This window comes from Athene noctua, chromosome 4 (assembly GCF_965140245.1).
Source record: "Athene noctua chromosome 4, bAthNoc1.hap1.1, whole genome shotgun sequence".
NCBI classification, from domain to species: Eukaryota; Metazoa; Chordata; class Aves; order Strigiformes; family Strigidae; genus Athene; species Athene noctua.
This window is the reverse complement of record NC_134040.1, coordinates 29374491-29391317: the sequence shown is the minus strand read 5'-3', so window position 1 is coordinate 29391317 and position 16827 is coordinate 29374491. Positions and strand designations below refer to the sequence as shown.

At 40.6% G+C, this 16827-nt stretch overlaps 1 protein-coding gene across 8 annotated transcripts in view; it reads right to left on the bottom strand.

The window, feature by feature from the left end:
- The window catches only part of ATP10D (ATPase phospholipid transporting 10D (putative)), a 59108-nt gene that overhangs the window by 8873 nt on the left and 33408 nt on the right, over nucleotides 1-16827 (bottom strand). For 5 of the 8 annotated variants that reach the window (XR_012633548.1, XR_012633547.1, XR_012633549.1 and 2 more), the window contains exons 13-22: nucleotides 15731-15840; nucleotides 14709-14835; nucleotides 11599-11783; nucleotides 9610-9919; nucleotides 8913-8989; nucleotides 8268-8393; nucleotides 7590-7790; nucleotides 4830-4910; nucleotides 4484-4588; nucleotides 2951-3138 (exon numbers count right to left, since the gene is read on the bottom strand). Coding sequence is in view for 3 of the 8 variants with exons in the window: in XM_074904744.1 (XP_074760845.1) it covers nucleotides 2951-3138; nucleotides 4484-4588; nucleotides 4830-4910; nucleotides 7590-7790; nucleotides 8268-8393; nucleotides 8913-8989; nucleotides 9610-9919; nucleotides 11599-11783; nucleotides 14709-14835; nucleotides 15731-15840 (1510 nt within the window). In the remaining 5 variants the exon portion in view is untranslated. Of the gene's footprint in view, nucleotides 1-2950; nucleotides 3139-4483; nucleotides 4589-4829; nucleotides 4911-7039; nucleotides 7212-7589; nucleotides 7791-8267; nucleotides 8394-8912; nucleotides 8990-9609; nucleotides 9920-11598; nucleotides 11784-14708; nucleotides 14836-15730; nucleotides 15841-16827 lie in introns of those variants that run through there. The other 3 variants (XM_074904745.1, XM_074904746.1, XR_012633550.1) reach the window with 3 other exon arrangements.

Sequence of the window (16827 nt, the reverse complement as noted above, 5' to 3'; positions counted from 1 at the left end):
GGGATACAGAGAAACTGTCAGGGTAGCCAGGGATCAGGTCAGGAAGGCCAAAGCCCTTATAGAATTAAATCTGGTGAAGGACATAAAGGGCAACAAAAAAAGCTTTTACATCAGTAATAAAAAGACTAGGGAAAATGTGGGCCCACTCTGGAAGGAAAAGGGAGACATGGTTACCAGGGATATGGAGAAGGCTGAGGTACTCAATGAGTTTTTTGCCTCAGTCTTCACTGGCAAGTGCTCCAGCAACACCACCCAAGACACAGAAGGCAAAGGCAGGGACTGGGAGAATGAAGAACTGCCCACTGTAGAAGATCAGGTTCCAGACCATCTAAGGAACATGAAGGTGCACAAGTCCACAGGACCTGATAAGATACATCTGCAGGTCCGGAAGGAACTGGCAGATGAAGTGTCTAAGCCACTATCTATCACTGTTGAGAAATCATGGCAGTCTGGTGAAGTTCTCACTGACTGGAAAAGGGGAAACATAACCCCCATTTTTAAAAAGAGAAAAAAGTAAGACCTAGGGAACTACAGGCCAGTCAGTCTCACCCCTGTGCTCAGCAAGATCATGGAGTGGACCCTTCTGGAAACTATGCTAGGGGACATGGAAAATAAGGAAGTGCATGGCTTCACTAAGGGCAAATCATGCCTGACAAATCTGGTGGCCTTCTATGATGGGGTTACAGAGCTGATGGATAAGGGAAGAGCAACTTGATGTCATCTACCTGGACTTGTGCAAAGCATCTACCACTGTCCTGCACAATATCCTTGTCTCTAAATTGGAAAGACATGGATTTGACAGATGGACCACTCAATGGATAAGGAATTGGCTGGATGATTGCACTCAGAGTTGCGGTCAATGGCTCGATGTCCAAGTGGAGAGCAGTGACGAGTGGTGTTCCTCAGGGGCTGGTGTTGGGACGAGGGCTGTTTAACATCTCTGTTGGTGACATGGACAGTGGGATTGAGTGCACCCTCAGCAGGTTTGCCAATGACACCAAGCTGTGTGGTGTGGCTGACATGCTGGAGGGAAGGGATGTCATCCAGAGGGACCTGGACAGGATGGAGAGGTGGGCCCGTGTGAACCTCATGAAGTTCCACAAGGCCAAGTGCAAGGCCCTGCCCATGGGTCAGGGCAAATTCAAGCACAAATACAGGGTGGGCAAGGAGTGGGTTGAGAGCAGCCCTGAGGAGAAGGACTTGGTGGTATTAGTGGATGGAAAACTGACCATGAGCTAGCAATGTGCACTCACAGCCCAGAAAGCCAACTGTTCCCTGGGCTGCATCAAGAGAAGTGTGGCCAGCAGGTTGAGGGAGCTGATTCTCCCCCTCTACTCTGCTCTCATGGGACCCCACCTGCAGCACTGTGTCCAGCTCTGGGGGCATGAGCTGCTCAAGTGGGTCCAGAGGAGGCCATGAAGGTGATCAGGGGGATGGAACACTTCTTCCTTAAGGGAACAGGCTGAGAGAGTTGGGGTCATTCAGCCTGGAGAAGAGAAGGCTCAGGGGACACCTTATAGTGGCCTTCCAGTATCTCTAAAGGGGACCTACAAAAAAGGTGAGGAGAGACTTTTTGCAAGGGCACGTAGTGACAGAACAAGGGGCAATGGCTTTAAACTGAAAGAGGGTAGGCTTAGATCAGATGTATGGAAGAAATTCTTCACTGTGAGGGTGGTGAGTCACCTCAACAAGTTGTCCCAAGAAGTGGTGGCTGCCCCCTCCCTAGAAGTGTTCAAGGCCAGGTTGGACGGGGCTTTGAGCAACCTGATCTAGTGGAAGGTGTCCCTGCCCATGGCAAGGGGGGTTAGAACTAGATGATCTTAAAGGTCCCTTCTAACCCAAACCATTCTGTGATTCTGTGACTCAAATACTTGGTGGCTATTGCAGGCACCTACAGCCACAGCTCTGCCAGTTTTCCTGCTAGCACTATTGACTACACAGGCAGCTTGCACTGCAGCACTTGATCCAGAAAGGGTGCTCAAACCATGCCTAATGATATAAAGAGACATCAGGTGAGGAGGAAATAGAAATTATTCTCCCTTATATCTCTCTCAGTATCTGTCTGTGCAAGTCAGTTTCAAGTCCCACTCTTTCTGAAATGATGTGAGCGGGAAGGAAAGAGACATAACACAGAAGAATAATAAATTAGCACTGGAGGCACTTTGCTAATAGGCTGCAGACTTGAGTTCATGTTCAGCCAGTGAGTGAAAGGCTGTGGGTAATGAATAGAGCTAGACCAAGTTTGATGAAGTCTCTCACTGGTTTTCACACACTTTGTTTTTCTCTGTTGCCTCGCTCAGGTGTCTCCCTGCTCAGCATGCTGGTGTCTGAGACCTCCAACCAACACTCCTGCCTTTCCAGGGTGAACGAGTTACTGAACTTGGAGTTATGACTTCTTCCGTGATGCAAAACACTTAAACATTAGGCACAATAAAAACACAACTCAGGACCCCTTGTGAATCTAGTCAGCGTGTTTCCACCTCACAAAGAAGCCTGTACATGCATTCATTCTAAATATTCTTATATATATTCATGACATAAATTTCAAACAGAAAATGGTTTCACAAATAAACACAGACTAAGCACAGTACTTCTATGTATAGTACATGTTCAACTTTCATCCCTAATTTAACTCATTTGTATATAAATGATAAACTCTATGGTTACAAAGATTATTGTTTCTTCCCTCCAAAGATAGTATTTAATATAACATAAATACCTTAATGTAATATACATCACAAAATACATTCTTTATTTACTGACATTTACTTTGAGAACATATCACTAAAGAGCTGTCCTCACATGGCTTGGTCTGGTAGAATTATGAAATTTTCTTTACTTTGGGGGTTGTGGGAGTAGGAAGACCTCTAGCCAGAGAGATTTACAGCGTCACTGACTCAAACTAATTTTGTTAACAGCAGCAATTTGCAACTATAAAACAGAAACGCACCTGGGTAGCAGAGCAACACAAGTAGTCAGGATGCAAACTAAGTAAAATACTGGGTCTGTCATGTGCTTTTCCATGATCCAGTAAGGATTTGATGGTTGGTTGCGGGTTTTGAAGGTTGCCCCAAAAGCCAGAGCAAAGACAAAGTAAAACAGGATGCTGCCAATTATAACTACTGTATGTATCCAAGTCTGCAATTCAGAAAAGGAAATAAATCAGATTGAAGCTGTAAACAGAAAGACCTGTAACACCTGTATGTGTGTACACATGCATGCATGAACATGCACATCCTCTTCCTTCAAGGACAGCTGCTTAATCTAACAGAGGATAGTTCTGTTCAGATAATATTCCTAATTTTATACAAAACATTCCAGGAAGAATGGAATCTTCTTCCTACAGTTCACCACATTCAACCCAGCCATTTAATGTGTTTTTTTATTCTACTAAATGCTTAGGTTCTGACTCCTTTGTGAAAAGCATTTTTGTGCCATTTGCCTTAGATGACCACCTCATCGTCCAGCAGCAGAGAAAGCAAGCAAATGGAGGTGAGATCTTCACATGACACCACCCTTATATATCTTGCTCAAGACACTGATGAGCTGTTCTACATTGGAGTTTTATGTAATTTTATATCTAAACAGCTATAATAGTTACTATGGAAACAACAGTGTCATAGACCTGACAGCTTGCCAACATTTAAAAATGCTAAATAAAACCCGTTTAAGTAATGTTTTCCTATTCAGAGTGTGGATACACTCATGCTACTCATATATTCTCAGTAAAGACATGTTTATCACTGCTGCCATGCTCCCAAAAGAACAATGAAAAGACTGAATTACAACTTGAAATTTCAACCATTATGAAAAAATCTTTAAAAATATTTTTTAAAATAACAGAGAAAAAATAAAACCCCTTAAATTGTGTCCTTCTACTATAAATAGTATTGTATTTTCTTTAAACTTATGCAAAATAGTCAAGTATTACCCTTGTAAGGGGTGTAAATTTATCGAAGCTAATGCAGATGGCTTTAGTCTGCGCAGACTAAATTAAAAATTGGAATAGCATTTCTGTAGCATATTGGTTCTCTAGTTCTGGCACCAAAATATACCTCTGAATTGTTTATCCTGGCAACAGAGCAGATCATCAGTTCTAAGCATTCAAAATCAACAGATCACATTGTTGTCTTTGAGATGAAAGCTTTGGGAACTAATGAGGCTCAGCAGATCACTGGTTGGTTTTACCATCTGCAAAACTAAACTGACATCCCTAAAACCACCATACCCTAACAAGGCAGGGTCCTTTCACTAGTTACAAATAATTCTGGGGCCAAATTTTGTTAAATTTTAGTCATATCAGTAATTCTATTGGGTCCAAGGACAGGTGCATTAGGAGAGCTCACGAACGAAATATTTAGGTTTTGTCCCTTTTATACTGTTTCTGTTTAGTATATGAAGCTTGCTCTTCAGTTTAATTTTAATGAAAGCTATATGCACACACTCTGTTAGGAATATACCCTTCTGGAAACAAAGTACTCACCACAGACTTGCACTCAATGAGAAGGTGAAACAGTATTATGAAGAGCGCTGCTGTGTTTATAGGATTTCCAAAAGAAAAAATGTCTATGTCTGAGCCATAGTAAGTCTGTAAAGGAAGACAGTGGTTAGCGTAATATATTCTTTACGTATAGTCCTAACACACAAAGTGACATGAATAGTTTCAATACCATACATATTTCCATGCACACAGTTCAGCTCAGTTCCAATGATGATCCTGTTAGTATATTTATATATAAGGAAGTAAAACTAAATTAATTTTATTCTCTAACTTGCCTGGGTTTTTAGTATGTAAAAACATATAAACATATTGCATATCCAGCACTTACAAAGTAAGGCACAAAAAAGCAAACGAGACTTTGGTAAAAAGCATCCAGTAAGGTCATCCAGAAAGTTGAAGGCAAGTAAGCCTGTAAGAAAAAATAATGCCATTGAAACAAACTGAACAAATTGCTGCATCCCTAATTAGCATTAATTTGGATTTGGAGAAAGATTATCTGCAAAAGTAATTCCAGTTAGCTTCCCAAAAAGAGGCATCTTTTGTGTTATGATAATAAGAATAAAGAGCTCACTACACATATGTAGCCAGCTGTTAGTATTTAGATCAGCAGGCAGATCTGCAAACTCTGATCTTAGAGCTGTTTCAGCCAGAACAGACCTACCAGAGCCTTACCTGAGTACTAAGGAAGGGAGAGGGGTAGGGGACAGTGAGTTACCCTAGCAGCTTACGATTACTGAATGCCAAATCCCAAATTTCTTCTATCTCCACCCCCTTCTTTTTGGTACATGTGCTTCTGCCTCTTAATTTGTGCTGGTTGTCCCTCTGTGCTGACTGGACTTCTCTGTGTGCTAACTTAACTCACTAGAATGTGACAAATCAATTCACTTTTCCGCTGGAATAACACGTTGCTGTTGTGGTGAGTTAAACCAGCTCCTGGAAGGATCTGATGGGACAAATGAGCTGGCACAAGGAAGGTAGTTTACCTATGTGGATGAAAACAGAGAACAGGAAGAAAAGAAGGGAGAAGAGGAGAAGGAAAGAGCCTTCCTCACTCAGTGGCAGCAAACTGCTGACAGCTCAACTGCTTACAAAACACAGCTGGATGTGCCCTGGCTGAGATACATCCCATTCCTTCAGGCACTAAATTGAGACACACAGGTGAGCTACATAGTCACCCAGGACTTCCTCTACAATTAGTGAAGAGAGATGGGTTTCTTCAATAAGCCATTCAGTCCTTTCAAAAACTGAACTGCTCTCCAGAGGTGGTGTGGGAACCTTATCTTCTTATTTGCCTGCCAGGGAAATGCTTTAAATTATTGAAGAATCCAAGTTACTGTCCATTTTCATAGCTTGTACAGAGCTGTGCACTTGTGATGTCATGCTGCAGTTTTGTGATACTGTATCTTTCAAAGGATTTCTCTTTCTTCTGTACTGCACTTAATTCAAAGCAATTATTTCAGTGTGTTTCCACGCAAGAAAGGAAATTATATACTACGTAACCACTCCAACCACAGAGCAAGGCAATGCTGTGCTGGATGAAAGTGAAAATCTCTAATAAAGCTTAAGGGAAAAACAGAGAAAAACTACTGTGTAATGCAGTAATTCTGATTACATTGCCTCAAAACCTCTACTGCAGCTCAGATCATTGTATATATCCTGAAGATCAAAACAAAGGGCCAAGTCCTGAGGGCATGTAACCTTTACTTAGTCAAAACTCTGTGACTGACAAAGCACAGACTTTCTCCAGACAGTGTATAGAGGCTTGGTTCGGTACCAAGAGTACTTAGTTTTGCAAAAATATCATAAACCAAGAAACATCAAATATTTGAGGGTATGTAAAAAGAAATGTAAAAGTCCACAAGTGAACAAAACAAATTGTCCTTTCACTGTATGTCCTTCTTTCCTGTCTAAACCAGATCTAGACTTCTGCCAGGTTATAAAGATGAGACTGCACAACTAGTGCACGTTGTAGCTCATTTTTTTAATAGCATTTGTTAGAATAGAACAGAACAGAATAGATTATTTCAGTTGGAAGGGACCTACAACAAACATCTAGCCCAACTGCCTGACCACTTCGGGACTGCCCAAAAGTTAAAGCATGTTATTAAAGGCATTGGCTAAATGCCTCTTAAAAACTGACAGGCTTGAGGCATTGACCACCTCTCTAGGAAGCCTGTTCCAGTGTTTGACCACCCTCTCTGTAAAGAAATGCTTCCTAATGTCAAGTCTGCTATTGAAAGGCTGTGATCTTAAAGAAAATGGTTTTAGGCAACTCATATGCTCAATGTTTCTTGTCTCTGGGCTACTAGTATCTATTCCATCTCAGGCTTTGTATGTCACTGCCTTCAATTGTTATAACAAAAATATTATTTTAATTGTTAAATTAAAAAAAAAGATAAAGTTAAAATTATGCTAGAATTCATGCTAAGCAAAGCAGAAACCAGGAAAGAGCTTACTGATTTATATAGTTTTGATTTAGAAACTACTCCACACTCCCTATGGTTTTCTGTGCCAAAGGTTTGGACAGAATTTACTTACAGAGAAGATACAATGTACGGTGTCTTCAGATGGGAGACAAAGTGCCACCAGCAAATTCCAGCACACACCCATAAGAGGAAAAGAACCCTGAACGACAGAACTTTCTTCAGGATTATTTGAAAGGAATCTGTTCTGGTTCTTATCCATTCCGCATTACTTCTGCAGTTGAGACCTTTATATGACAGTGAAAAAAGAGTATCTAGTGCCCTTATCTTTAAAAGTAACTAATTTTGAGGAAGCATGACTGCTGAGGCAGTGAATGAAGTGTACAAGCTGGTAATGTTTATCTAGTACATTGCTTCACTGAAGTCCTTAACTTCTCTTATCATCCGATTGTCCGGTAAGATTGGGCATATGGCTGAAACAACTTTTGAAAAAAACAGCTTTTATTTGTGCACATACGTTTGTGCACAGGCCTAGATGTTTTTCTAATAGAGAAAGTGGTTTTAAACTTCAAGTTTGACAGATGTGAGCCATGAAGGAAAAAGACAGAAATGGCTCAAATGCTGACCATTTCAATTTGCTTCAGGCAAAGCATTCTTTAACCTACCACAGATTTCTGGCTCATCATGTACAGCTGTGGGAGCTGCATGAGTATCTCCGCAGGCACATCTTTGTCCAAGACACCATAAATGATGGGTGGCACCGATGTAAAAAGGAGATTGAAAAGAATCAAGATCCAATAGTCGGTCATTGACGTGCCTGAAAACCCACAGAAGAACTGGTACCAGAACAGGAGGTTCACGTAGGCCTGAAAAGTCAGAGATGACATGATAAAATGTTACCTGTAGACAAATGTTTTAAAAGCGAGGAGGAAAACAGGCAGATCTTAGGTCTGGTTATAGTAATCTGTGGAAAATTAAGTATAAATGCTGGAGTTCATGCCAATCCCACACTTTGAAATTATATTTGTCTAGCACACAGCTTTACATTTCAAAATTGGACATGACTTGTTTAAATACTCATGCTGTCACCACATTAGTAATGCCTGTTACCCACTGTTTACTCAAATCAGACAATAGCTTTGAGTGGGAAATGCAATCCAAGGGATGAGTCTCTCTGGTCTCTGCAGACATCATGGGAAACTGAATTGTTTGACATATGCTTTTTGTGTCTTTTTGAACCCATTCACAATAGAAACTAAAAAAGAATATAAAGCTCCACTAAACACTTCAGTGCTCTCGAATACACAAAACTGTGATTTCCCTGGGATGGGACAGCTACATACCACATTCTTGTAGAAGAAGTAAAGCACCATGTTGGTAAGCCTGGTATAACACCAGTGACCGTGGACAAGCAGCAGCTTCCTGAGGTGTCTAAACTGAGAGATTGCAAAGTCACTTGCCATCACAGCCTGAAACACACATGAAGGAAAGGATAGGTTATACCCAAACTGTTAAAGATAAGCTTCAGATACTGCCAAGTGAGCAACTTGCCTATGGCTGGAAATTGTTATTTTATGATTCTTTATACATAGTGCTCATGGTCTTACCCTCACTCAGATCTGAGCCCCTCCATGCAACATTTTACACTAACACACAGAGCTCAGCCCAACACAACACAGGTAGGAACATGGCTGTCTTTATTACTACCACACAACTGCACAGAAATCACTGATGCTTAGGCTGCTTGTTTCCTGGCAGGACATGAGCAATAGGGAGTTTGGTGACAGGCAGCAAGCAACCTCTGTTGTCTGCAGCATTCAGCTTCTGAGTGTTCCTGGAAGAGTGCTGAGGCCTGGATGTGAGCTCAGGCTGCAAACTCTCACCTATGCATGGTAACGGACTGTGGAGCCACCAGACATCCAGGGTAAACTCTGAACCTATTTAAAATGGAACCCAATGTCATTTGCAGCTGTCTTTGTATACACTACCTGCATGCCTTCTTGGCCCGATATTCCCACACCAGTGTCAGCCACCTGGATCATACTGACATCATTGGCACCATCACCTATAGAAAAAAAAAAAAAAAGAGGAAAAAAAATCAAAAGTAACCTTTCTTATTTGGAATGCAACCTGGAGGTAGCTTTGCTGGCTGTCACATCATCATGGAGGTGGCAAGAAAATACAAATATACAAGAACACCAGAGAGTTCAGAGAAAAACATTTTTATGGCCAACACTGCAGCCTATGGAAAACCCCACAGCAAGAAAGATTAGTAAGCAGAAGGCCTGACTGAACTGAGCTATTTTCTCCCTCGGTATTAGCTGTTAATTTTGTCAGTATTTAGTTGGTATGCTGGAACAGAAAATAAGAGTGGTTTAAATCACAGCCAGTCATCTCCCCTCTCCCTCCCTATTTTGGGGGGGGGTTGTGATGGAGAATTGACAAGGAAAATCCTCTTTGCTTGCTCCTTTGTACATGTTACGTAACACTGCACAACTGCTGCTGTTCTTGTTGCTTTGATTACCATGAGTAAGTTTATGGACTAAATTTGCTAGTTCAGAAGACGATTCAAAGGATTATCTTCCTTGTAAAGTGTATTTTGTGACAGACATTAACAAAAATACAGGTGAGAAGAAACTGGCTTCTACCTCTTTTCAGAGAAAAGAAGATTACCACAGGACTCACCTACAGCTAATGTCATTGCCTTTAGCTTATTTCGTACCAGTCTGACAAGGACACTCTTCTGCAGTGGTGTGGCTCGGCAGCATACCACAGCCCGGCATTTTTCTGTGAGTTCCAAGAAAATATTCTGTAGGCTGTCATGAAGGACATGTTCTAAAGTTCTTCCATCAATAACCAAGCCTGCACTGAACCCTGGAGCTTGGGTGGAGGGACTTGCAAAGACATTCCCAAGTTTCTGACTGGGGTTTTTTTTGGCAGAAGTATTCTTCTGGATGCCTTCTAAAATTTTGCTCATCACCAAGGCACAAGCATCCTAATTGAAGACAAGAGAAAGGCAATTTATTAAATACTGTTTGTGTTCTGGCACCCTTTTCAATTTATAAAATATATAGGGAGAAAAGATCAAATGAAGTCCTTGTGTAACACTTCACATGAATCCAGAAAGTCTCAGACATAAGGCTGAATAACTCTTTAAAATCACAAAGGATGCAGTCTGTTGTTAATAAAAGGGCCTGTGATTTAACTTTGCTTAAGTAGATTGACTTGGGTATTGTACTAGGAAAGGGGAAAAAACTGAAGCAAATCAGAAAATGTTCACAGACTAGCAGAAAAAGCAACCATTAAGAATTCTGTAATATAAATATGACTTTTTATAGAAGACTTCTGCTCTCTATGTTTCTTTTGTCTGGCATGCAAAGCCAAAACTGCATTTCAAATCAGATTATAGGTGAGCTGCAATGAATTACTGAAGAACTAGCCTTATGGCAGTTTCGCCTTGTCAGAATCAATATAAGATGTCCAAAAGATTACTGATATCAATATATGTAATGTGCACGCTATATAGAATACATATACAAAATACATATTCTTAAATCTCATTATTTTACTTTGAAATGCAATAGTATCAAATCTTGTCTAATTTTATTTCAAAGCCCAGTTAGAGGGAGGATGACCACTTCTTCAAAAGGGGCTCAGTTCTCACTGTTAAGTAAAACACTCATTCTCCAGTAGGAAAAAAGGAAGAAAAGAAGTGTTAGCAAAAATCAAACCCCAAGCTTTCCTCAAATACAACTGGACAAAAAAATCCTTTCTTTTTCACTTTATTTTCCCCAGAGTTATCACTTGCCACAAAATCTTTTATGGCAGATACAAACAGAATTTCTAAAGTAACATACAAGCAGAGAAAAAAAGAAAAACAAAAGGTCTTAGAAAAATCCTCCACTCCTTTAAAGAAGTCTCAGATTTCATGTCTCTGCTCTGAGGAGAGACATTTCATACATGGCTTTACCAGTTACAGTTATTAATTTCTCTTTTAAGAAACCCAAAATTGATAAAAATCAAGATGTGAAAAACAGCCAGTTGGTTATAAGCATCCACAAGAGGACATAACAATCAAATAGGTTTAAACTTGACACACAAAACTCTTTATCACATGACTCAGTTACTGGGTGCTGGGGAGAAGGTGGCTTTTTCTCTGATAAAACTGTTAGCAGATTAGTTTTCTTGAGTAGTGTGCAGTGTACTTTAACGAGACAATTCTTTGTACATTTATGCAAGACAAGCAGGGCTGAAGGAATATATTACACAAAGCAGCACACAATTCAATAGAATTTGCATGACAATAATTATTACATTGCTAATATGCTCTAGCTCACAGCTGTTTGAAATCGCTAAAACATGTGAAGCATGTCAACTCTCTAACCTACCACAAAGAGATATTAAGCAGCCTATTCAATTAAAATAATAAATCATCATTTAGGAACTGTATATAAAGAAACAGATGTTACATACATATAAAGGATTTAATATTTTACCCACAAGGAAGCAAACCATCAGTTTTCCAGTATTTTCATCTTCCAAGAAATCATGCTGTCTTTGGTCAGTTGGGAAATCAGAGAGCATTTTATTTTTCTGTACTGCTCTGTGATATAGCCTGACTGAATTTTTCAGCAGAGAAAAAAAAAAATTTTTGAAGTGTAATTTTCCACTTACCCTACTTTGTGATTTGAGAGTGAAGATTCTATCGTCTGGTTCCAGCAGTTTACAAGCATAGGCAATGTTGACAGCTGTCTCTCTCTTGTCACCTGTCAGCATCCATATTTTTATACCCGCTTTCCGTAATGCCTGTATTGTGTCTGGAACACCCTCCTGCAAGCGATCCTCAATGCCAGTGGCACCTTAGTTTAGACAAGCAGAAGGATTAGTGCTGCTGTATGTCCAAAATCAAAAAACTGCAAGGGACAGGACAAGATGGTCCTCTGTGTGTATCCACATCCCAAACTAGACGCCCTACTGGAACATGTTTGGGAATTCCTCCCTTCCACATCGTTCTGCCTCAGAGCCTACCACGTGTGAGACTGTTGACACATATCCCCGTTACAGTCTCAGAGGCCTCTTCACAAGACCCTTTTTAAGCCAACTTTTCTCATTCTCATGGTTGTTTCATCCCATACTGGCTGTGGGACACAGACTCCCAGGCTTCTCGTGACAAATATACTCCATTATTCCTACTCCCTCCTACCTCAGACTACCCCTAAACCTTCTTTCATTTATCACCTCAATCCTTCCTATCTCAAGGCCCACTTCTCTTCCTTATTCTCAGCTTTGCTCCAGGCTGAATTCTCTGTACTTCTTGTGCCAAGCCCTCACCTTTTCATACCAAAATTCTCTCTTCTTATATCATATTTTTGCACACTGCTACAAAGATGTGCCATTCATCATCAGGTTTCTCAACCACTCATCGCTGCAGTACCTCCTGTCCCAGGTCCTTTCAATTTATAGCACTGAAGTCTGTGTTTTGCCCTTCCTCCTTCCTGAGATGCCAGCCATGACATATTCCCCCACAGGGAGGAGACACCTGCTCTAACACACACCCCTCAGTGGTTATAGAAAGATTTTCAAGAAAAAAATACAGTGCCTTTAACAAAGATACCCTCTTTTCCGGTGTGCACAGCAGGCAGACCTGTGTCCCTAAAACTGGCTTATAAAATCTTCTGTTCTGGTAACAATTAGGTAACACAACATCAGCATAAAGCAGAAAAAAAAAAGCTGAAAAGCTGCAGTGTCAGTGATTTACTACAGTACAGGCCACTCTCATAGTTTTTTCACAATACAAATGGTATTAAATCATAAACCAGGAGACATGGTTTGCCTTGTGGGATTCTCAGGCTAATAGAGTTTTTCAGAAATAAACTGCACCCAGTTGCAGCTAAGTTTATTCTGAAAGACAAACAATAAAAAATTTCAAAGTCTTCCCTCCTGGTATGTTTCTAGTGTCAGCAATTTGTATATAAAGAACTATCATATGGGGATGGATAAGAACCAAAATGTCAGGCAACTTTCTGATCCTACAGCAATTTCTTCAGTAAGCAGCTGCCAACAAGACACAACGCTCATGGCCCCTGATCACCAGGAAAATTAAAGCCTCCAGGTCCTTGCTCTGCACTCTGCCTGCCTTTTTGATGCAAGTCAAGAGAGACAGAAGGAAGATGATGGGATCTATTTCATGCAAGCTTCTATGAGAGACACTGCCAAGCATCGAAGGAAGAGAGAAAAATGTTGTTTCAGCTTGGGCACTCTATACACTTAACACTCCCCACTTCTGAGCTATCTGAGCACTTCATAACCCAACAGAAGCCAGTTTTAGTATGTACACTGCTGAGATCCAGACCTGTGCTTAGTTAAGCACTGCACATTAGGACTGTTCTTTCCAGAAATAGATTTCCATTCAAATAAAGGCCTGAGGCTTTATATATAGCCATATGGATTTCACACCTGCCTACACAGTGAACTACACATCACGGCTGTCCTCAATGATCCTGACAATACTGAGATTATTTGAATTTTTGCTTGTTGTTCTTTGAGGACAAAGCCTTAATTTGTCAGTCCTAAGAGGACAGTCAGCATTACAGCTGCAGCTACACCAGATAATGTTTAGGAAGAAAGCAAAGGAAGGCTCCAAGAAGCAGAACGAGAAGTGCTGTAAGTAGTTCTACTCCGCAGATCACAATGTACATATGCTGCAAGCAGGGGTAACTAATCCAACAGAGGTACTGAAAATAAGCACCTTGGCAGTATGAAACCATCTACCCTTCTTATTCTCACTCCCATTTAATGTTAGGGCCAACCCACATGGATTAGTGTCCCACCAGAGACACAAAGCAAAAAAATGCTTTGGCCTGCAGGACAGCAGGTCACCACAGCAACTACACTTCACTCCGCTGACTCTAGTGCAAAAGGGTACATGTGTAGCACACCATCCCTTAAAACTACAGCACCTAGAAGCACCGCTCTGGCTTCCCTCCAGAAGCTGAAGCCAGTAATTCCAGAATTCCTTTTAGTATCAAGGTTTATGGCATTTGTCCTGAGCAGATGTGGCACAAATTGAAGGGAAGTAACACCCTTCCACATGACAAGATCTGTCTCTATTCAGGTTCTAGCATGAGCTGCCTTTACCACCACAGTCAGACCTGTGCGCTTTGCTGTTCAAATGTTATTTGCTGGGCAGTCCTCTAGAGCTATTAACCCAGACTGCTTACAGTTTACCTTTTGCTCATCTACACCAAATGTTTTGCATTTTGTTTTGGCCTCCCCATTTCTGCACTGCTGAATAAGCATCAAATGAATAGTTCTTTCAGAAGCATGCCTGACTTCTTATCTCCGTGTTATTATAGGAGGACATAGCACAAACATACCTGCTGTGCCACAAATGCAACATTGATAGAAAACATGCCCAGAAGTGGGATCCCTGTGAATGTTTGCCCAGGCAGGCCTGTGATTTGTTATTATCATTTCATGTGCTTATTATGGTGATACTTCAAAACTCTAGTGAGCACAAAAAAGAAAGCCAATAAAAACCAAAACCCTAACAGTGAAAGTTTACCCTTTACAAACAACAGAAGAGCACTAGCTGTCTTCAGTGTGTTTTACAACTAGTACAAATTTACCAGCGTGATTTACGAAAATTCAAAAGTGACAATAAATTCTAGGTCTGAAGAAAGCTATGTGTTACACAAATTGAGGTTAGCACAGCTCCCTGCAGGTAAATTCCAATTATGAACATCATAAACAGTTTCCTGGGAGTTACAGCATTTTCTACCTACCCAGCAAAGTTAGTTCAGTCTCAAGCCTGATGGCAGATTCAAGCAGCAGCACCTCCCTGTTGTCAATACTGGTTTCTGCTAAAAAATGATGATTTAACCACTCCGCATATTCTGCATCACTCAGCACCTACAGAGGAAGAAAAAAACATAGGGCATATATCTGTATTGTGTTTTCAAAGGTGCCTCAGAAATGTCCTCACAGTTACTTCTGCTGTCCACATACTGAAGCTAGAAGTACAGCCCCTGGCAGAACATTACTTACGTGCCCAACATGTCCGTGGATTTAGTACTACGTTCATAGTCTTAGATTACTTTGCCAGGCTTCACAAACCAGGTTACTCACACCCTCCAGGTTCCTGGAGATGCCTGACAGATTTCCATTTAGATGGAAGGTAGGCAGCCCAGTGAGCATAGTATACTCTCCCTACTGCTCTTTAATTGCAGTGTTGACACAGCCACAGAATCATCGAACAGCTGTGTATGGCTTGATGACTGTACAGCTACACAGCCCGGACTTGCACTTTGCATAAGGCTTTGTAAAGAGGTTTCTTGCCTGTTTCAATCCCTATGAAATTTTACTTCTGAGCAGCTTTGAATTTAAAATCAAAACATCACTTGCGTTTTGCATTTGGAGTTTGTAACACTGCAAACTGTTTGTGAAACCCAATAAAACAGGTCTGACAATTTTTTTTCTATGTCTGAATTCCAAACAGGGTAAGTTTCACACAAGGAGACTTGCTCAGGACTCTTGAAAAAATATTGGATTATTTGACAGCCCCTGTTTTAGGATTAGGCTAATATGCTACTTGGCATCCTAAAACTGACAACAACTATGGCAATCTAACGGAAGTCAGGAATTGATTTGAGTCAACTTACAAATTCCTCCTGAAAGAGCATGAGGATAAACAAGATGTGGCAATGGAAGCATCTCTTTAGAACGGTGATGTCTGCTCCACTGGTGATAACATTCATGTTGGTCACAGACTGCAAACATTCTTAAAAATATGTATTACAAGGAATACCTTCTTAGCAACACACAGAGTGCGCAGTCCTCTTCTGGCATAGTCATCCAAATGCTTCTGAGTTCTCTCTTCAATCTTCTTTTGTTCCATTTCTGAATTATTAGTACCTACTATCACACAAAAAGCAAATAAAGCAAATCAAATATGCATTCTTAGGCTAAATTGAGTGGAAAATTTTGAACATCTAAATAAGTTTTAAAAATACCAAAATGTTAACAGGTTTTATTTTAACTATGAATGTATCTTCATGTTTGCACAATATACTGTGGCTGTGTCTACAGTGAGCTCACAGTGAGCCAGTCTGCACAGGCAGTAAGGGAGAACCCATCTGGTACTGATACATCCTTGGATGCCACTAGTATATCAAAATGTTTTTCTAAAATAAAATTATTTTTCTAAAATGAACTTGACCACAGACACCCAAGCAGCTTCACTACCAATGGTCTAGTGGAAGGGAGCTAAAAGGGCAGTCACGTAAAGTTTTTTTAAAAATAACTGTTAAGAGATGGACTATATAGACAGGTATTCAACCCACCTAACTTTGGACATGTAGAAGTTAGGTTCCAAGTTTATCTGGAGAATCAAAGTATGGAGAGGCACCTCCAGACACACAATTACCCCCCTAGTAAGATGACAGATTTTGAAGGTAGTTTCTGCCCATGGTCTACAGAGGCTTTTTGTCTACACTTTAGATGGCTAATGTTGGGTAAGTTAAAATCCTCCCTTGGAATTGAAAATATTCCTCCTCCCCACTGAGGTCAGCCAGCCATGGAACATATAAACCAAACTCCCTTTTGCAGAAAGCAAGTCTTTAAAAGTCATTCCTTTATATTGTTTCCAAACCATTAAAAAAATCCCCTTGGAACATCTTCTGAAATTAAGTACGTTTAGGTATTTATTTCTAACATACACAGGTAATACTTTCTCTTTACCACCTTCAGTTAAAAATCAAGGACCGTTTGCTACAGTATGAATAAATTACTTAGTGCTTAAACAACATGGTGCATCCCTCCTGTGAGAGATTCAAACAATATTTATCCCCGAACAACACGACCCCGCAGGACGCAGCACACAACTGTACAGATAGTATTATTACA